We start from the raw sequence: 21,234 nt of genomic DNA, 5'->3' as shown, positions 1-21,234 counted from the left end.
AGAAGCTATTTATCCTTCATTAAAGAAAAATGGTCTTGATGAAGAGACAGTCCTGAACCAGCTCGTAACAGTAGGCTTCTGTGAGTGAGACTCCTTTTTTGCCTGTCATGTTGAAAGTCTGACCCAACTTTTGAATTATGTTTTTCTGAACCAAAAATGTTTCAAATTAAAAGTTACATTTTAATACAATATAACTTTCACGTAAGTCATGTTTTAACTTAACCTAGTTAGTGCCCAAGATGTTAGTATGATCCCGATCCACTATTAGATACCAATTTCCTGGTAGTCTTAAGGAGTCTGGTTCTGTTTCCAATACTTAACCTGTTTTCTATCCAGAGCACTCAGTGTTTATACTTCTTTTGGCCAGGAAAGTTCAAGTTTCCTGAACTTAGCTGAGATAAAGTGTGCTACAAAGTATGTGAAGGACTTTTCTTGAAGTTACTTTCTAAGACCTCCAAGCTGGCATGTTCTCACTATAGCCAGGTCATGAATAGATACGTTTGATTATTTCAGTTGTTTGAGTACAACCTAACAAACATTTGCTTTTGGAGTATTCAACATGAACACAAATGGTTGCTCTGTATAGTCATACGTAACTATTATTCACAACATACTGTTGATTCCTATCAAGGATGTTGACACTGTTCAAGGACTAGCTGCACCTCTTCCATATTTTACTGAACTTCCTCTCATGTTTTGGTTCTTGGCATTATTTTTACATTGTTTAAAACAAATTTGCTATGTCCCAAACCTTATGACAGTTTACTGTCCTGTTACACTAAGTGAGGCAGTCCTAACTTCTGACGACCCACTTGGGGCCCTTTAGTATTCCTTTACTGAAGAGCTGCTACCTCTTTTCTAAGACCCCTAGAATCATCCAGGTATTCTCTCTCACTTAGGGGCTTTTTCCTGTCTTGGTCTAAACAACATGTGTGCGTACATACATATAGATTCTAATGCTATTTAAGCATCAAGTTCCTCAGGGATTTAAATGAATACCAACTCCATCAAAAGAAACCTGAATTAGGTTTTGCTTGCAGTATACTTCCCACTACCATGTTTCTCAAGGGCCTCTCAGATGTGTACAGGAAATAGACTGAAGATAAGGTAATTCTGCTTGGAAACCAGTCCCTGCCATTTGCTTTCTTGAGGATCCTGCAGCTCTATCATACTACAACTGTGAGGCACGATCAAACTTCAACACTACCCCATCACATCAAGTATTTCTGGTTACCAAAGGGGTAAAGCTTCTTCAAGTCAAACAAAACAGCAGCCTCTTACAAGGTGCTGAACAGCTTTGCTTACCCAGAAGAGGAGAAAATCAACCAATCCACACCCATTATCCAAGTCACACAACTTCCAAAGGAGAAAAAAAATAAAAATCAAACCCTTTATTTTCTTTTACAAAAATACATATTTGCAGTCATGGGATAGTTATCAGAGTTACCAGTTTACATGGTTCCAAGAAACTACACAGTGTTCCAGGCTAAATATTCAAGATAATTTAGTATAAGAATGGCCACTTAACGGATTTATGGATTAGAAATGCTATTTATCAGGGTGTGCAAAATAAAATCTGCAATTAGAAATTAATGCTGAAGTGGTGTAGTTTAAGTAAAATAGTAAAAACATTAAACTTTTGGTCATGAGTAAATGTATACAAACCATAACAGTATTAAAATACATCATTTTCATAAAAATACCACTGTGACAATTTATATCTAAGAAAGATATTTTTAGAAAGATGGTATGAAATATTTATCATATAAAAGCATATTCTTATAGCAGGATTATGTCGTAAGTTTGTAAAAATTGTATCCAAGCACTTAAAAGCCGAGTTGTTTGGTTTTTGTATAACTGTGATCCACTTGTCATATAAAGCATATGCTATGTGTACACCATAGCATTAACTTTATTAGTCTTGAAACTGGTCAAAGTACAACACTGATGTGGAGCAACTGAGTTTTCATATACTACTGAAACTTGTTCAAGATGAACATCGCATTCTTGTTGCTTAATACACAAGACAAAATTACTCTTTATGCATGTCTGCTATATGCATATACTGACAATTCCATGCTACGAACTTTTCATGCCACAGTCTGACCTTTCCATAGGCTTTTTTTCAGCTGAAGCCACCATCTCCTCCCTCCAGCCCCATTACCTCCTCAAACGCCCTATGTAAATAAAAAAATAAAGAAATAACTGGAGCTGACAGCTATGATCTCCAACAGAAACAGATTTTGTATCAGCTAACTCTACTGAAATCACTGATTCTAAAATCCATAGTAGAACACCACTGTGTTTATTTCCTGTGATAAATACTGCATGCTTACATTTACACTAATGATCCACTTTAAATCCTGGATGTCAGCAGTTTAAAACCACCAATTAGTATACAATTACTTTATATTTAAGGCATGTGAGTAAGAGCACTCTATGACTGAATGGAAGAGAATTCTCTTCAGGAAATGTCAGCTGCCTTCTCTTCTTGAAAGATGTTAAATTAATATGTCTTTGGAAAGATAGTTAAGAAGGAGGAAGGAAAAAAAGTTAAGAACAGATGTGATTATTTCAGCTGTCCCCAAAACAGTTTGGAGAGCCATGATTTACCAGTAAAATACCTCAATTATAATGTATTTTGACCAAGACCCATAATATGTCAGCTGGACTTATAACTAGATGAAAACTAAAAGACGAAAGGAAAAAAAAAAAAAAAGTAATCAGATACTACATCAACAGGACAGTACAGGATCAATATTGCTTACCCCTGAGTTAACAGGATTGGGTATAGCAGCACCAATTGGAAAACATTCTGCAATGCCAGCACTGCACTGTGGTCCTAGACTGTGGTATAGTTTCATTATGCCCACAGATTTTTCTTTAAGAGCACTTATTTCAGACGTTATTAGACACAGGAATTTTTTTTGTTGCATTGGTAGTTAAGTGGAAAAAACAGTGAAAACAGTATAGCGGGCTATACGATTAGTACAGTCCACTTGTAGTGTTAATATACTATTTAGAGCTGTGTTCCCAACTTGGTAAGCCACTGTCTTCTGTGGAACTATGTTTGCCTTCTGTTTTCTGCACAAAAAAGTCCAGTAGAAGTCATGTTGTGCCAGTTTTGAGCAAGATGTCCTGTAAGTCATCTGGAAGTGATAGTATGATGTCATTGATGTGTGTCTGCAGCTTTTTCAATGTGTCAGTTTTCACAGGAAGATGTTCTCTGTCAGCCTGCAACTGCAAAGGTACATAAAACATGATCTCTACTAAAAATGCAATTTTACCTTAAGACACACCAAAGCAACTTATTAGCAGACATGCCAAATTAATTCCTTTCAGACCAAGTAGGACTTTGGACAATAGCAGGTTTCCTCAACTACCACACAGCAGCATGAGCTAACAATGATTTGGACTTTCGGGAATCACAAGACAATTTGGTCTTCTTTCCTGACGATTCAGTCTTGCTCCCAGTCAGATCAACCACAAAGCTCCAACTAGTTTTAAAACAATGAGATCAGTGCGATGCTTCCAACATAGCTGGACACTGTTAGGAGGCCAGCTAACTTTTCAGGCATGGCTGGAGTGAACTGTTCTTGTTTTAAAAACTTGAATGATTGATTCTTTAAAATAACTGTATCTTAAAATATTTTCCTTTAAGTACCTATAAACACTATTATACTTTTATCTAGTTAAGTCATGTAAATTTGAGCCCATGTTTAATTCAGTTACTTACCAGTTTATTCTTTAACTTTAAGACAAGATCCACTGTTTCTACTTCAGTATGTTTCTGACTCCAGAAAACCAAGTTCTAAAAGAATAAAAATTAAGCACTGTAATATTTATGGCAACACACAACATTTTCAGAAGTCATATTAATTTATACCTACTGTTCAGAATGGGTCTGTCTTCTCTTTTTCCTTACTCTCATGCCATTTACTAAACATATTTTACTCACATACTGCCTCTACCAAGAACTATGGCATCTGCTTTATTTGCACATTTGCCCAGGGCTCAGCATAACAGGAGACCAGCACACAATCACAAATCAAAGAAACAAATAAGAATAAAACCCCCATGCTAAACAGGCTTAGTTTCAAAACTAGCACCTACAATGCAAAGGGGAGTGAATGTTACCATATCAGACCTGCCAGCACCATTAATTATTAAAAAGTTGCCAGGCAGCATTTCTTGTTTCTAGGGCATTAAAGGAGAACACAGAGTTGATAACTAGTAAAATATACCCATTAAGTGAATTTTCTTCTGGAAGTTCTGTTCCCCCATCCCTTTACTAGTTACTTATTAAAGACATTTGCTCATGTACAGAAAGATGGGAACACTTGGATCTGAAGAAAAAACTAAAAAGGAGCAGAATCAGTAATAAGTTTGTGGCATTTCCTTTTCTTTGCAATAGGTTTACATCACATAGAGTCAGATAGATTCTAGGTGATATAATTGACCTAGCGATTGCCCTGCAAACTGTTCAAACAGAGCAGCCCAAATAATCTATTTCAGTTGCTACAATGTAATGTTTGGGAATTCACAAGCAAGGGATAAAAATCAATGTTTTTTTTTGAAAATAACCAGCACAATTTTTGTTTGTTTTAAAGCTGTGCTGTTGACTTTTTTGTTCGTCCCATTCTCTCTTTAACTGCACAATCTCTCCTCCTCTCACAGCACCCTCCTTTAACAGTTGTTCCAACTTAAATTATACGCAATATATTAATTACACTGTATTATGTATTACACTTCAGCTTCTTAAATAAAAAATGGATCTTACAGCATACGATCATTTATGTGGTATTTTGCTTTATGTCAATAAACGGATTTCACTTCTCAGCTTCCAACTACTATGGATCAGTTATAGGCTTCTTTACTATCCCTATCTAATTAGTTGCCACTTTTCTACGGTGCCCACCTTCAAAGCTACAGAACATATCACAACTAAAAACGTGTTGTCAAATGAAATGCCAAGGAAGGAAGCTGAATGAAATAACAGTAGCAGATCTGAGGAAAAACTTTTTTGTGGGTATTGATATTTAAAATACACAACAAAAAATTACTGACGATACATTTTACAAACAACGACAGTTATAAAAAGTGAACAGTATTTCACATTGTTCTCTTTTGCTATCGCTCTAAATTGTAATTGGTTAACAAAGTCACGTTTTGCTAGCTCATACTCAAAATTGGTATTATATTCAACCAATGAAAACAGCAGGAGTAAAACCGACCTGACAGAGAATATATTTTTATTATAATATGATAAATACAAGCCCACATTTTTCTAACCTCATTACAGAGGGCTTCTAAATGAAGGGCCTCCAACTTCTGTGTCATTTCCTTCTGCCGGCTCCTAAACCAGCCATCGAAGTTTGGTGATTTCAAAAAATGCCTGGTAAAACACAGAAGCAAAAAACATTTTATATTTTAATTACAATTTTGGTAACACTGTTTTCTATCTCATAAAATGTAAAGTAATTATGTTTGAGGTTGAAGAAGTGTCCTGGGTTCAGCAATAGCAGTCACTTTTTCTCCTTTTTAGTAGCTGGTGCAGTGCTGTGTTTTTGACTTTCAGCCTGGGAACAGCGCTGATAACACCGATGGTTTTAGTTGTTGCTCAGTAATGTTTACTCTGACCAAAGACTTTGAGAGTCTCATGCTCTGCCAGGGAGGAGGGGAAGTTGGGAGGAAGCATAGACAGGACACCTGACCCAAACTAACCAAAGAGGTATTCCATACCACAGCACGTCATGCCCAGGATGTAGAACTGGAGGCAGTTACCCAGAAGGGCTAGATCACTACTTGGGTTGGGCTGGGTATCGGTCAGCGAGTGGTGAGTGGTTGTATTCTCTTCCCTTGTTACTTCCCCTATCATTATTATTAGTGGTGGTAGCAGTAGTGGTTTTGTGTTATACCTTAGTTACTGGACTGCTCTTATCTCAACCCGTGGGAGTTACATTCTTTCGATTCTCCTTCCCATCCTTCCTGGAGAGAGGGGAGGAAGGGGGGGGGAGTGAGCGAACAGCTGTGTGATTTCTCAGTGACAGGCTGGGCTTAAACCATGACAAGAAGCTATTAGGACCCTTTCTTTGTTTTCTTTCAGAAAAACATAATAATCTGGAGTATAGCAGGTGCTTCTTTTAATCAAGACAATAAAGATGAGGAATTTTTTCAGAAGAAAAGCAAGGCTCAGTTTGAAATATCCTCACTTTTATCTTTGATTGGAAGGATGAATCAAGCTAGAACCAGAAATAAAACCACAAATAATACTCATGTACAGAGACCTGCAGTGTCAGCAGCATCTTATGAAAACTATTAACAGGTTACAGACAAATTTAAATGAGTAAAGTATACTAAGCACTACCAATTCCTATTAAAGCACACATTGTAGAAGTCTTATTCAAATCAATACTGATAACAGAAGTTTGTTCAGGAAAAGAGTATTCATATTACTGATTTGTCTTCATTTATATAATTTAATTTTTATGCTGATGAAAGAAATGACCTGTAAAGTCCTATCCAGTCCCCTTTTAAACCTGATGTGAGCTGTGGTCCTGCTTTTTCCAGTGTCTTCATGAAATCATCTTGGCTAAACTGCCTCAGCTGTGGTGGACTCTGTGGAAGTTAAAAAATAATCATTAGCATCCATAACTGTTTAATCACCAATTTCTAGCTCCTTTGAATTGGATTTCCTTACCTTCCATGGTGATATGCATTTTTGCAAAGGCATTAGACTTGCCACATAACGTTCCTAGGGAAAGGAAAAAGAAAGGCTGTTTGCATAACCAGCACTAAAGATACACAATCCACGTGTATGTTTACTTATCACTTGTGACCACAGTTTTTTCTCTTGTAAGTACTGGTACAGGGTGGGGCCATGCACATTTACCACATAATAGCATAAGAAGGAGCTTATCTAATACCATTTGTATTTTCCAACTACAGAGCATTATGTCGGCAAGACTCAAGGACATGAGGGAAAGGACAGGAAGCAAACGTGTACATGGAACATATATATCCTGAACTCCAGTCACCCGTAAATCATCTCTCTTTTGCTGACAGGTACCCTCGTACCATGGGTTATTCCAAATAGCAATCCCACTTTATATCAAGTGTTTGGAAGTGTTTTTCCGAGTCCTTCATAGAAAAGTTTATGCCTATACTTGTAAGGCAAGGTCTGATATTTAGCTATATATGCAAATTGTCCTTGTTCTGAGCAGTGGGTTTGGATCAGATGCCCTAGTTAACCTACATTAATATCTGGTTTTATGATCTAGTGAAAAGTTCTGTACATACTGTTTTTCCCCAAAGGTACTGAAGTGTTCAAAATAGCCATCCATGCTAAATTTAATTTGCCCATTTTTTTCTGAAACAGCAGTAATAATGAGGAAAACTCAGAGAAGGTAAGAGAAAGCAAATCCTGTAGCCCCCGCTACATCATGTTTGCCATTAACATTACCAGACAGGAAATGAGACACAAATAAAGCTGAGTTTCATAATAATCTTTCCTTCCACTTCTAATCCTGCAAATACTGCAGTAATCTGAAGAAACAGTTGCCTTGCAGCCATCAAACAACCGTCCAAGGAGATCTGACTGCTCAGATTTGTCTACTGCAGGTAATCCAATGGCAAAAAACCTCCAAAATCAACAAAGAAAGTAAGAAAACCAAAACAAAACCCAAATTGTTTACTTTTGGAGACAGACATTTTTCTTTGAAAGTCAGATGGCACACAGACAAAAATGGAGCTGCAAAGATAAGTAAGTCTGTGAAGAAGTAAGAGAAGTAAACTGATAGCCTAGAGGACAAGTAATGAAGTGCTCTGGTCTGAACAAGCAGATGAAAGGAACCGAGACGTGCTAGACAGTTTCAAGCATAAATCAGTGAGTGCACAAATATAACTAGAAAAGGGAAAAATTCTCTAAACTTTAATGATTGCATGCAAAAGCACCACCACTAGAAGACAGAATAAATATTTTAAGGAAAAAAATAAGCCAGTCTAATTTACCAGTTGAATTGGTGGATCTTTCACTTTATTAATAGAAAGATTACCTTCTAGTATCTCCTCAGCTATCACAGCAAATAGTAATTTGCTGCAAGAGTATATGTTTACAGAGCTCTTCTCATTACAAAGCACTTTCCAATTCTACCTTTCCACTACTGACATTTCTCAAGGTCAGGGGCAACACTCTTCCACTTAGAAAAATAAAATATAAAATTCAAGAGTAGACAGAGGTTCCAAGTGTTGAAGGAGGATTAAAGAAATTTCCCTCTTACTCCATGTTAAAACACACACACAGTTTTGCTTTGCATAAATGCTACACAATATATCACAAGCAAACATCTGAAAATGCTGCCTAGCAACATAAACAAGCACTCCTTTTTGAGATCTGAACCTCTTGTCTAGGTATATAAACGTTTCATTTTTGACATTTAAGCTCTGGCCTCAATAATTTTTATCCTAAGTATGGTAATTAAAGAATTGTAAGTCTGTAGTATTTTAGAAAAGCCAAGAGACCCCAGGGGTACACTGCTGGTTACTGGACAGTTCCTGGACTTATTCAGTCAGGGTAATGCCAAAACTCCATATTACATTTGTAATAAACCCATTAGTTTAAGAACTCACTAATGGAATAATGAAACTTTCCGTCAATTCCAAAAAATAGCGCCGAAGAATCACACTCTGTGCTTCTGTAGGACGTTTCTGTTGTACTCCCTTAAAAAAAGGGGAAATGAATATTACAATAAGTCTGTTATCCCAAAACATGGAAGTAGTTGTGGGGTTTTTTTTAAAGAATATTTATTTCAGTGTTTCTGTATTTATTTGTCAGGAGCACCCCCTTCCCTGAGCGAGGAAAGAAAAACAATAGCAACAAGTCTTTTCACACAGATATTCATCCCTTTAATTGCTTGTTTTTTACTTTCATGTAAAGAAATTCAAGGAAATTAAGATTTCTATAAATAAAGTTTGGAAGCTGATTCCCACACACGTCACATGTGAGATTTCTAGACCAAAGAGACTAGAGGGAGATGGTAGAAGGTGGAAAACCCACAAGAGATGAACTGATCAGTCACTTTAACTCTCCACATTATTAAGCTAACTTCTTGAGCTCTACTGTTCACGTCGTTATGGACACTGCTAACAAGGCAGCAGCCCTGCTTTACACAACAAGGTTGCGCATCCATCCAGCTATGAATTGGGGCAAAGGAATCAGAACCCAGTTTCATTTCACTTACACAGAGCTCAGCCTTAAATGAAGACACCGTATGAGAGTACACAGAACAGTTTCCATTCAGAAGAGACTTGCAGTATTACCTTTTGTAGCTGCTTAACTATTTCTTCATCTTTGTTCAAGTATGGCTTATAAGAGGTATAAACACCTAAAGAAAAAAAGAGGCACGTAGCCAAAGGAAAAATGGGGTATGCTTTTTACAGTTTAAACATTGCTAGTTTAATTCTGAAGCAACTTGTTACCAGGTTTGGAGTCCAAAGTTTTTAGGTTCTTCAGTTTTTTCACTTTCACCTGCTTTGGAACTTCACCTGCCAAAACATTTAAAGCCACCTTACTTGAAACCTCCACCTCTATTTCTAGAATATTTCTAGTGTATTCACAAATGGAATGTAACTTATTTTAGAAAAATTAATTTGATGGTGTATTATCCTGACTGGGTATTTATGCATTCCCACCGTCAGAACAAACAGCTACATTTAGCAATTTCATACAGCAATTAACAGCACTGCAGTATGTTATTACAGGCGAACAACTGACATGTTATCCAAAGATCACATTGAAATTCTACTCAATCATGTAAAGAAATCATCCAACTTGAACAATTTAGTAATGGAATACTGCCAGATGAGAATTATATCATCAAAATACTGTCAACAAAAACCCTCTTATACTATAGTAGCATTCAAATTTAGCATTCACATGGGTCTTTCTGTGCATTCCTGTGACTGATCTATTACATTCTATTCACCCTAAAATTAATCAGTGTTGGTAATAAATTATATTTCTCATTTTAATACCTTATTGGTAGAAATTCAAAACCAGGATTGTGTGAAAAGTAAAACATTATTACTAATGAGTATTATCACCTTTTGCATTTAATATACTAGATTTGGCAATACAAGACATACAGTACCAAAGAGCCTAATTTCACCTGACAGATTTACATCCATAAGGATTCCATTGGTATTAAACTAAATTAATTGAACTACATATGTTTGTAAATAAAAAAGCACACAGTTATATCTTGTCACACAGAATTGTAGAAGATATTGTACCTTACCTGGAAGTTTAAGATCTCCAATTCGGATAATGTGAGGCCAGTGTTGAAGTGTTTTAGCAAAAAAAGGATTCGTCACCCCTAGAATGACAGATGGTCTAGAAAAATAATGACAATATTTAAAATATGACAGCAGGAGCTTCTGTCTGAATGAATAACAAAAGCTCAACTTTCATTCTTCACTTGAAATTATTTTCCTTTTGTATGGGAGTTACATTTTAAGTTGCACATAAAAGCATAGGACGTTTGTCAGTTTTTGACTTCAAGAAAATAGCCAGATCGATGTACCATGAAGTCCAAACAGTAGTGGAGAATAAAAGTGGTAACATCTGCTTAGACTCTTGGCTAAATTCTGCCCCTTTGCAATGATGACAACAAGCTATTATCTGATTTATTGTCTGACTTTTCTTCTTTTTTAAATGAGCAGGAATCTGATCCATATTTGAAAGACAAATTGCTACTTTTCAACGTTAGATTATCACAAACTCTTGGTACTTTAATGCGCATGTCAACGTGACTGCTGCGTGCATGAGACTTCTCAGTAGAGCTCCCTGAAATTGCTCACCTCTCACCAAAGGTAATAAAATACACAGATTCTGCATCATCTGGATTCTCCCCCTTCTCAGAGCTACTGCTTTAAAAGCCTATTTGCAATCTATCCATTTTTTTGTTGTTTTCTGTAACAAAGCCAGAGCAGTTCCAGCTTTGTTTCAAATCCTAATGTACATACTGAACAACCTTGATGTTTTGCTAGAGAAACAGATGCAATTTTTAAGCATGGGTTACTAAAGTTTAACTAAATTCTTTCTGCAATTATTTTTAGAAACTAAATTACATACTGCATTACCATTCCCATGGAATACAATCAGAAATATAGTGCCTGTGTTTGTATGTTTTTTCCACTGTATCTCTGGCAATATTTCTGTTGAGAGGAAAAGCAGGAAAACCACCCCAAACCATGAAACAAACAAAAACCACAACCACCACTGCCTGTTCAGACATTAGAAAAAACATATAAAGCAATTAGTGAATCTCACACGTGCACTCCATTCCCAACTCAAGTTGCATTTAAATAACATAGAACAAGAAATACCGGAGGTTTGTGGTCTCAAAATAAAGGCTACAATTAAAAACAGAAGAAGGGGGTGGAGTGGGAGGGAAGTGTGTCCTTAAAGCAGTTTCAACAGAAATGTTTTTGTATGCTCTTAAAAAGTAATCTTAATTTCTGAATTATTTACAACATTTTCCTAACAAATTTAGCGAAGAGATATTTGCTTTCCCAATTATAGTCAAAACTACGACACTGATTGGATTAACTTTACAGAACACCTGTATGGATGTTGAATTGTAGAAGTCACTTTGTTTAGTAATTGCTTAAAACTAAAAACAATTATGGAACAATTTCCCAAGGAGCTACAAAGGACCTGGCATAGCACAGACAAACCCTTATGGAAAGGCAAAACTTATTCTGTACACAAGTATCCTATGAAACTCAAATGTGGTTTAAGTATGACATTGTTTCAGAACTTCTTTATGCTATCTAACTGGAGTGAAAAACTTAAGAACCAGCTATTTATTACACTATATAAAGACAAACCTTATTTATAAGGAGTATAAGTGTAATTCTCTAATGACAGAAATTCAGAATAGTTAAGCAGTATCTTGAAACAAAGTTACGAGTAGCTTTCAGCAACACCTTCACAACACAGCTTGATTTACTTACGGGGCTTGTGTGCGAGTTGTATATTCTTTGAATTCACTGTCATGTATGGTGAAATACGGCCTGAAATCACTGCAGTACTTTAACGGTGAAATACAACTGCAAGGTAGAAAGAGGATAAACTCTTCTGTGTATAGTGCAAAATCCCATGGGAGGCACAAGCAAATCTAAAATCTGTAATGCTTTGCTATATTCAGATCAACTGTTGCTCTCAGCTGCAATGTACAATGGCTCAGTTACTAGTTAAGAAGCTCCACTACATTTACCTAACAAGTGCCAACACAGTTTCTGAAGACTCTGATGGTGATGGTGCCATCACAACAAGTGGTTCTCCTAGTAGTACTAGTTCCCAAAGCATCTGGATGTGAAAGAACACTGGACAGAAACACCTAAAAACAGATTCAGGTATTTTAATACACTTAACATAACCAGAAGATACATATATTTGATTTAGAGCTGGATAAAAAGGAAGTTTGCAGTAGTATTTAACACTCATTTGAAAAATACAAAATACTCTTCTAAAATGGAACATTTAATGAGCTTGCTTATTTATTGCTGTTTCAGCCCACATATTGCCTGCTGGTTTTTAGCCAGCTTTACAGAGAAAGAATATTAAACAATACTGATGTTGGCTTACAAGCTACAAGATACACGTTATGGAACCATCACACGTTTTTGGCTTGTGGGAATTCACAACTGGAAGTAAGTCAGCCCAAACTCTTACCTGAAAAGATCTACTTCATGAACAGTTGGTAAAGCCATGGAGACCTGAGCATCTGCCTAAAAGACATCACAATGCTTGTTTTTTTTAAGTCATCAGAATTCCTAGGTATTAAATGAAATAGTTTCCCTTAAATGCTTACACACATTATTTAGTACTAAGTATTTACTACTGCAGTATATACCACGTTATTTCCACAAGTAACTCTTTTTGTGTGCTAAAAGAAAGATTATCCCCAACACACTCACCATCCGTGGGCATGCAACTATCAGTCCAGGGAAGATAGAAAATACTGAAACTTTTTTCAACAACAAATCACATAGCACAGGAAAGCACAGAGAGATTTGGTTTATATCCACCTTCTATGACTAAAGATTTTTAATCCAATTTTCATCCTCAAAAAAAACCCAAGCCAGTTCAGTATCGTTTCACCCATTAAAAAGACATTCAAGTTCAGTAATTTTGTCAGCTAACTATCTCTTCCAGGAGCTGGGCATCTCTCCTCCAAAGTACTTGGGGTAACTGGGATAGAATTCCCTTTCTACAAAGAATCCATAGACTCCTCCACTCAAAGTTTCAAAGACTGTGGATTTCATTATTATCAAAGTATAAGAGAATTTGCTATCAACCTTTTATGAACAAGTTCAACATAAACGAATGAAGGCAGGTATTTGGGTCTGTCTTGGCGTTATATACAAGTATCTTATCTCTACCTGGTGCATATTCTGTACTATTGGCATTGTTCCAGGCTTGTCACGGTACGTTGGAATTCGCAACTAGGAAAGAAAAAGAAAGATTTTTTTCCTTGCATCAAATTCTACAGAGACTTAAAGTGCTGACTTACAGATAAAATGTAACATTTGAAGAGGCTATACTACAGAACAATGGTTGATCGTCTCTATAGAACAACCACATAATAGTGAATACATAGCTGAAGACTTCAAATCCTCACTACAGAAATCAATATGCAACGCTTTGTAGTACTACACTGTCAGTTGAATATTAGAACATTAAAATTGTACCTCAGTTAAAAGAAAGACTATTGATAACATTAGTCACAACTAATTTCAATAAAAGTATGTTTAAATGTTGGACAGAATGATCTGAAATAAGGTTGTGGGGTTGTAGGGTGGTACAGAATTACTTTTAGAAAAATTCCTCTCTTAAAACTCAGACATGCTGGTGGGTATAAAGCAGAATCCAAATAGACTGAACAACATAAATACATTTTTCTGACCTCACAGTCTGCATCTAAAAGTTGTGATTGTTACAAATTTAATCACACTGGAAACTGGTGTGCACAGATGGATGCAATTTGTACTCAACAATTAGAAGTGACTGCCCAGACTGTGAAAAAACAGGAGCAGTATCACTGAAGACAGTAATTATGGCTTTACTCAGCTTAGGAATGCAATTTCAACTCTCATGGATAAAAATTACAGATGAGATAAATACAGGCAACACCCTAACAAGACATATCTGACATTTCCCATTATCACCTAGCATCCAGAGCACTGTTTTTATTAAATCTGTGCTTTCAGAACAGCTTTAGAAACTTCTCCTTCCTCTCCCTGGTGACGTACATGCATCTAGCCATAAACTTGAGAGTATCTACTAAGAATGTACTTCTGACTGTAATCTCTGGATCCATCAAATCCATTTAATTGTGTATACAATTAATACTTTAATTAAATATTTAATATTATTAATCAATCAATAAATTTAATTATTAAATTATTATTTATATAACAAAATATAATAAATTAATTAATAATAAAGTAACTAATAATAAAATTATTAATATAATTATTAAATTTATTTAATAAATAATTAATATTATTAATATTTAAATTTAAATATTTAAATTTAATAAATAATTGTGTATAATTTAATACAATTAAAATTAAAATACAAAGATGCTATGGCTCCCAGAGGCCCAGTTCCTAAGCACCATTTAACCTCTACAGTTCCTCCCCATGCACTAGATACACCTTTAATAGCTTTCTTCAGATGTATTTTATTTTTATTGAAAATTATCAACAGACCAAGAAATTAATTTCTGGTGTGAGGGCCAAAAAATAATTTTACTGTCAAAATTTGGGAACAAGAATGGTTTTCATCAATATATTTAATTTGTTTGACTGGAACTTAATTCTCACTATTTTGAAGTGTAACTTAATGTTTGATTTGGCAAATATAATTAAAGTCTCCTAGAAACCCCAAAGGATAATATAGACACTGCAATTAGTAGCTGTATTGAAGCATTGCTTGTTAATATCTACAAAAATTACATGTTAACTTATGCACCATAAAAGATCCTCCTCTCCTTCACCCAACTGAGAAACCTAATCAAGATCTCTCAGACCTTCCCTCTGAGTTGAGTAAACACTTACTCCTATTCCAAAGTAGGAGACACTGAAAACAAGGCAGAATAGTGAGTACCTAACACAGTAAATGGTGGGGAAAACACCCTCAGACAAAAATAAGTGCAGGAGTATTTACCTTCATTATAATACCCATAACAGGCAAATGCAGTATTTTCCCTGGAATTGGCGGTGGCCAACGATCAACATCACTACAAACTTAAAGAAAATAAAGTATAATTTAAAACAAGCTTATATATGCTGTAACTCATAATACTGTAGTCACCTCTGTGTACATGGCAATCTCCAATTAGTGCCAATAGCCCACCACACTTCTACTCATCCCTTGATAAGTTCTGAACTCTAAAGAAGTTTTACAGCCTTTTTGACATTCTTAATCTATTATTCAGTTAGGATTATAAAGTTTTTCACTTCAAGAAAAGAGTATCCTCTTGTCTTCCAGTTTTTTGTAACAACCAGACTTGCAATTAGTTGAGGAAATGTTTCATGAGAATCATGAAAGTACATATTAAGAAACTGGGAAAAGAAAACGCACATTTACATACATTAGCCAGTGTAGAACAGATAAACGCAAGTAGTTAACAGAAAAAAAGCTGCCTTTCTAGCTTGGCTAGAAAGTTTTTCAGCATTTTGTTGTAAATAATTATGAATACCATTACTAATTTTAGTAGTTTCTGCAGAGTTTTGTTCATAATACAATCTGTCAAAACCCCGTTTATCTACAGGTCATTAAAAAAAATACAATTCCTTCATCAAGAAAGGTTTCCAAGAACTGCTACTTGGTGAAAGCACAAAGACATGAATGTTGTGTAGGGCAGACACAGTACTAGACACTTCTAGGCAAAGAGCAAATCACTTTCACATCTGGCCCTCTCTGGCTCTTCCAAGTTCTACAGTAAGGCTGAGGAACCTGTTACCAGCGCTGTTACCAAAAAACCCCATGCAAGACAACATTTGTACAGTTGTTTAAAGGCTGTCAGAATGCCCAAAGGGACTCAGTTTTGAAGAGTGCAAACTAACGACTGCCATCATCTACTTGTGCTGAGCAGTGATCCTGAAACAAACCACAAAACCCTAGGTACTTTTTTTAGGGGGGAGCTTCAACTCTCCCATGGAGGATTCAAAATTAGATTAGCTCTGTTCAATGATCTAGAAATCAAGCCAGGTTGCTGAAGTTTCAACCTTCTACCCTGCAAAAAGACAGAAACACAAACTAGAACATGACAACGTTGTTTGTTATGTCTCCAAATAAAGTATGTGACATTCTAAGAGCTCTTCCAGAATAACATAATAGTACCAGAACCTGCTTCCAGGAAAGCTTCATTTTTTTCAAAATACTCTGGAGCTATTTGCTTAAGCATGGTGCGGAAGAGATGGACATAAGGCAGCTTGCTTATCAGGACCAGCGACTGGAATAGAGTAACAAAACACAAATATAACTGTAAGTTAAGTTTCCACTCAGTTCTGGTGCAGTTCTACTGCTTATCCTCAGAGAAGTGTGATTCTTCTCACACATGCAAGCCAGTCACGCATGTGACTACAAGCAACTACAAACAAACAAACTTTGTTCTGACAGTGCAGCTGGAACATAGCATACCTGATATAACATTAGGCCAATTTACCATAAACCAACAATGAATTTAGTTAAGAAAGCAAGATATTCTTCCTGCTCCTCTGAGGTCACTAAAAAATAACTAATTTCTGAATTAACATTTCCTAAAAGAATTTAAATTACCTTCTGGAAATAGCCTCTTTTTAATGATTTGTCTCGAACTTGTCTGAAATATACATAACCATAGTAATAAGCTGCATCTTTCTGCAAAAGAAGGGAAAAAATTCAATACAACAACCTGATGTGGTCCTTCATTATGTAGCATTCTATATGCTTTTTAAAAGCTTATTTCCCTGCAAGCTCCAAAGCTGGTTAGATACAATAAACTAGAAAGATTACTCTGTTTATTGGCATTACTTTTTTAATAAGTACTTCAAAGAGAAAACACCAGCGTGTGCAAACAGCTGAGCTTTCTGGCCTTACTATTTTTGTATCTACAGTCTCCTGACAGAACATGAAAGCAAAAATAGAAATAATTTCCTGAGAAATAAATCAAGTCATAATTTTGCAAAGTAGCACTAAAGCGATTTTAGCAGTTAAAAACCTTAAAGCCCTGATTTGAAAAAGCAAAACCCAGTCATTTAACGTATCAGTTTTTTATAAAGACTCTTGCAATATTAAAGATGAATGCTTTCACATTTCAAATATAAAACATCAGCTTCATCCTTCCTACAAAGAGGAATTCAAATATTTGCCACAAACAGAATCAGACTCCCACTAGCACAGTTAAAGGCCTCAATATTCCATAAGGACATGAGGAGAACAACTTTTAGGCCACTACCTCTTCTAAGTAACTGCTCCAGCTTCAAAAAAATGAAGGGTGGAAAAAGAAAAAGATATCTCAATTTCCTTGGCTTTTTGGTGGGTTTTTTTTTTCCTTCCTAAAGTTATAAAGCTCTTCAGATTTCAGATTTCTAGTCAGTAACCAGATCAGTCTGGTCTTCAATTTAATTCCTTGCAATCCAAACCCCATAGTAATTAAACTTACAGAATAGTAAACTAATTGTTAGTTAATTGTTATGACAATAATATGGTACAAAAAGCATTTGCTGAGCTTTGTCTTTCAGGACATCGAGTTCAGAGATTCTGTTTTACAAGCATTAAATTTAAGTGTGAAGACCCATAAATTAACATTATCCAGAAGGAATTAGCTTCTTCTCTTCTTATATCCAACCTTTAAGTAAACTGGTAGATCTCTATCCAGCTGGTCCAGAAAACAGCAGAATGAGACTTTCCTTCCAGGAGACCGTCGAAATCTAAAACAAAACTGTGTGTCCCCAAGACAACCTACATAGGGGAAGAGATAAACAAGCAGACAGTATTCTGAGTTTGAGCCTTCTTTAACATGAGGACTTGTGTACAGCCAAAGAGGTACAATAGTTTTGGTTCATTTATCTTATACTGCTGTGACCATTTCTCTGTTTATATTCTTATAAGTGAACAATTTGGCATCTTTGGCAACAATAAATATTCTGACTTCAACAAGAAAAAAAAGAGTCAGCCTGCCTCACAGTGAGTTTAAGACTGTCATGTCCTTAAACACCTCTGCCAATGGCTGTCACAGACTCACAGACTGGTTTGGGCTGGAAGGGACCTTAAAGCTCATCCAGTTCCAACCCCCTGCCCTGTTATTACACATTTTACTGACCTGCCTGTGTAGTCCTGATCACCCTAATAACGTCATTTCTCTGTTTAATGACTGCACTCAGCCTTTTTTTGACACCGAACAGTTCATATATAGTCACACCATAAGAGTGTATTATGCTGATTATGAGGTGCAGGTGTAAGACTCACTATTTTTGAAAGCTGCAAAACTTAACTGCAGAGAACTGAGTGAAACTGAGTACTACTTGTCAGTAATACTCCCAAAGAGTGGAGTTTTCCTTCATTTATATAGAAATCAATTTCTGAAATAAAAATGTAACTAAGTATATTGACTATTTGCAGTCTGAAATTAATTTGGGCTAAGTTTGTATCAGATATCAGAGAAATTTTCTCCAGGAGGAACATGAGACCTGCAGTATCAGAACTTGTATCACTCATACTCTCAAGGCTGCTCTCTTTCACCATTACAAAGGTTGTCTGCTGTTAAAAGAGAAGAAACTTGAAAGAGACTTTAGCTCAAGTAGAAGCTATATAAGCTGAACAGAACGTACTGTTCATGGGAGCAGTGATAAGGTGGACTGCTAGAATCTGAAGAACACACAGATACATTACTCATTCTAGCAAATCTGTAATAAAAAGTCCTTTTGAAATGCAGTGTTATTAACAGAACACAATCAACAGTCTCCTGAGCATTGCCAACCTATGACAAGCAGACTGTCTTCACTTTAATAATGAACATGCTCATGACTATAAAACCCAATCTATTATTAAATTTACAGCTACTGTTAAGCAAACTGACTACAGCAGCAAGTTTCCAGCTGGCAAAGGACACTTGCTTCTCCGTATTGCATCTAAATGCTCCATTAGCACTTTGCTCTCACAGCTTTTGGACATAATTTGCAAAGACCTCCAGGAAGAAAATGAAGTCACTACTGAGCATCTCAACCCTTCACAGCTGTCGTGTCTTCCATCAGTCAGTGCTAACTGACTGAACAGTAAAGCAGAGCCCCATCCTCCAGGTAATATTCTATGGATTTTAAAGCTCAATTTCATCTCCTCTTTCAGTCACATACATACTGCTGCAGCACCCACAGACAGCCCAAGCCAACAGTCACATTCGCTGGCTGTCAGTGTGAAGAATACTAGCACATTCAGGTCTAAGTCTCAGAAGCCCTTGAAGTGCAGTAGGAGGAAACCCGCAATGAAACAAGACAAAACAGAAAGTAGAAAAACATGTATGGTGAGATAACCATCCAATTCAAACAGGGGACTAAAGCAAACACTTATCAATACGGATCCAATTGTAACAAGAAAAAACACAGCACTTGCCAGGAACACAGCACTGAACATTTGCTGCAAGTTTTCATAGCTGGTTCCCTCCATCCAAAGCAAAAAGAAAAAAGGTTATTATAAAAAGCTGTACACAGAAAACCTAAAAGTAAATTACCGTTACTCATTAATATATTGAAGTATCATTCATCGCATGATGGTTTCTTATTTAACAAGTTCTTCCTGTATGTAAAATCTTAGAAGACTGGCAAATGTCTGTTCTTTCAACTAGCTATGCAGAAAAGGCAAAAATCATTATTTTAATGATAATCGTCATAGAAAACTTAGCTTAAAAACCACAAGAGGTGTCGCAATCTAGCATCACCATGGATTAAATCCATTTTCCCCTCTAGATCCACAGCCACTGCAAATCCCAGCATGACAGAATGATACCGATTTCTAGTTGTAAAAGAAAACATTAAAAGGTTGAATTAATCTTTTGAGCCATGAACAGCCAGGACAGATGGACTTCAAACCTAGCTGCAAGCTGTAACTTCCTTCACTGCTGTGTTACACAAAACTTTCTTTTTAATGTTACAGCCTAAAATGAAAAAATAAATTGTTAGAGCACACAACTCCCAGCTAATTTCTAGAACACAGAAGTAATCCCTTTACATCATTTCAAACTTCAGCCTGCCACGAGTGATCAAGAACCTGCAGGTTCTTAGTAGGGACATTATAAAAAGCAAAAAGGTGGGATTTTTTTTCCCTGCTGAAAGTAAACACTCTTTATATATATCTATTCCGTGTAAAATAACTTCACTACCACTCTTACTGAGAGAAGAAAAAAAAAAAACCACCCAAAATACCCCAAAAGCAAACAAACCAAACAAACAAAACCCCAAAACAAACAATAAACAAACAAAATAATCCCATACCACAAACAACCCTGCCAAAAATTTTAAAGATCAACCTTTGCTCCTAATGCATTATTTTGTACCTTCAATACACCTTCAGAAGGTTGGACAGATTTAACACCATAAACAACAAGAGTAATAGAAGATACAGGTAACTCATCTTCTCTTTCAGTAATAGAAAGAAGCTCTTCCTCTGGTTGCATACAAGATATAAAGGACAGAGAAAATATCTTGATTCTAATGACACTGAGACAAAGGAAAAAAAAGCAGCCAAGATATTCTGTAAGGAAGCGCTCATAGGCACACTGAAAGCACACATCTGCATCACCCTGTATCAGAGTTATGCTGCAGAACAACCCAAAGCACGCAGTAATAGGAACAAGTCTGTTACTACAGGTTTCGACTTTTGTAAAGAAATAAATGCAAAAGGAAGTGTCTGTGCTTCTGCCGTATCTTTTTGCAGGTGGTCCAAGCCATCAGCCACAAGCCTCCAATTTCTCTTTGGCAGCAGAACAGTAGTCGTTCAGATTAAAGAAGAATTTAGCAAGCAGGACCACACACAGCACCAGAAGGGTCAAGAATGGAGAAGATGAAGTCTAGGTTCTCCCTTCACAACTGCTCTTTCTAAATGCCTTTGAATTTAAAAGTCAGTTTCAGTGTTATGAATTTAGAAAACATATTAATCTCTTATGAGCAGGGGGGTCCACATCCCTT

At 36.1% G+C, this 21,234-nt stretch overlaps 1 protein-coding gene across 14 annotated transcripts in view; it reads right to left on the bottom strand.

The window, feature by feature from the left end:
• Positions 1–1,376: 1,376 nt before the first annotated feature.
• DENND6A (DENN domain containing 6A) overlaps positions 1,377–21,234 on the bottom strand; it is a 30,978-nt gene continuing 11,120 nt past the window's right edge. For 9 of the 14 annotated variants that reach the window (XM_080625862.1, XM_080625863.1, XM_080625861.1 and 6 more), the window contains 17 exons: positions 17,904–18,016; positions 16,853–16,933; positions 16,415–16,526; positions 15,236–15,315; positions 13,447–13,509; positions 12,737–12,792; positions 12,279–12,401; positions 12,016–12,111; positions 10,296–10,390; positions 9,478–9,543; positions 9,319–9,383; positions 8,629–8,718; positions 6,701–6,754; positions 6,509–6,618; positions 5,293–5,395; positions 3,737–3,811; positions 1,377–3,240 (listed from right to left, as the gene is read on the bottom strand). In XM_080625862.1, the coding sequence (XP_080481988.1) occupies positions 3,109–3,240; positions 3,737–3,811; positions 5,293–5,395; positions 6,509–6,618; positions 6,701–6,754; positions 8,629–8,718; positions 9,319–9,383; positions 9,478–9,543; positions 10,296–10,390; positions 12,016–12,111; positions 12,279–12,401; positions 12,737–12,792; positions 13,447–13,509; positions 15,236–15,315; positions 16,415–16,526; positions 16,853–16,933; positions 17,904–18,016 (1,514 nt within the window). In that variant the 3' untranslated portion in view covers positions 1,377–3,108. Of the gene's footprint in view, positions 3,241–3,736; positions 3,812–5,292; positions 5,396–5,918; positions 5,989–6,508; positions 6,619–6,700; positions 6,755–8,628; positions 8,719–9,318; positions 9,384–9,477; positions 9,544–10,295; positions 10,391–12,015; positions 12,112–12,278; positions 12,402–12,736; positions 12,793–13,446; positions 13,510–15,235; positions 15,316–16,414; positions 16,527–16,852; positions 16,934–17,903; positions 18,017–21,234 lie in introns of those variants that run through there. The other 5 variants (XR_013957689.1, XM_080625856.1, XM_080625857.1 and 2 more) reach the window with 5 other exon arrangements.

The sequence above is a fragment of the Psittacula echo genome (assembly GCF_963264785.1).
Source record: "Psittacula echo genome assembly, chromosome: 9".
NCBI classification, from domain to species: domain Eukaryota; kingdom Metazoa; phylum Chordata; class Aves; order Psittaciformes; family Psittacidae; genus Psittacula; species Psittacula echo.
Note: the sequence above shows the minus strand (reverse complement) of the source record. Positions and strands in the feature narration are given on the sequence as shown.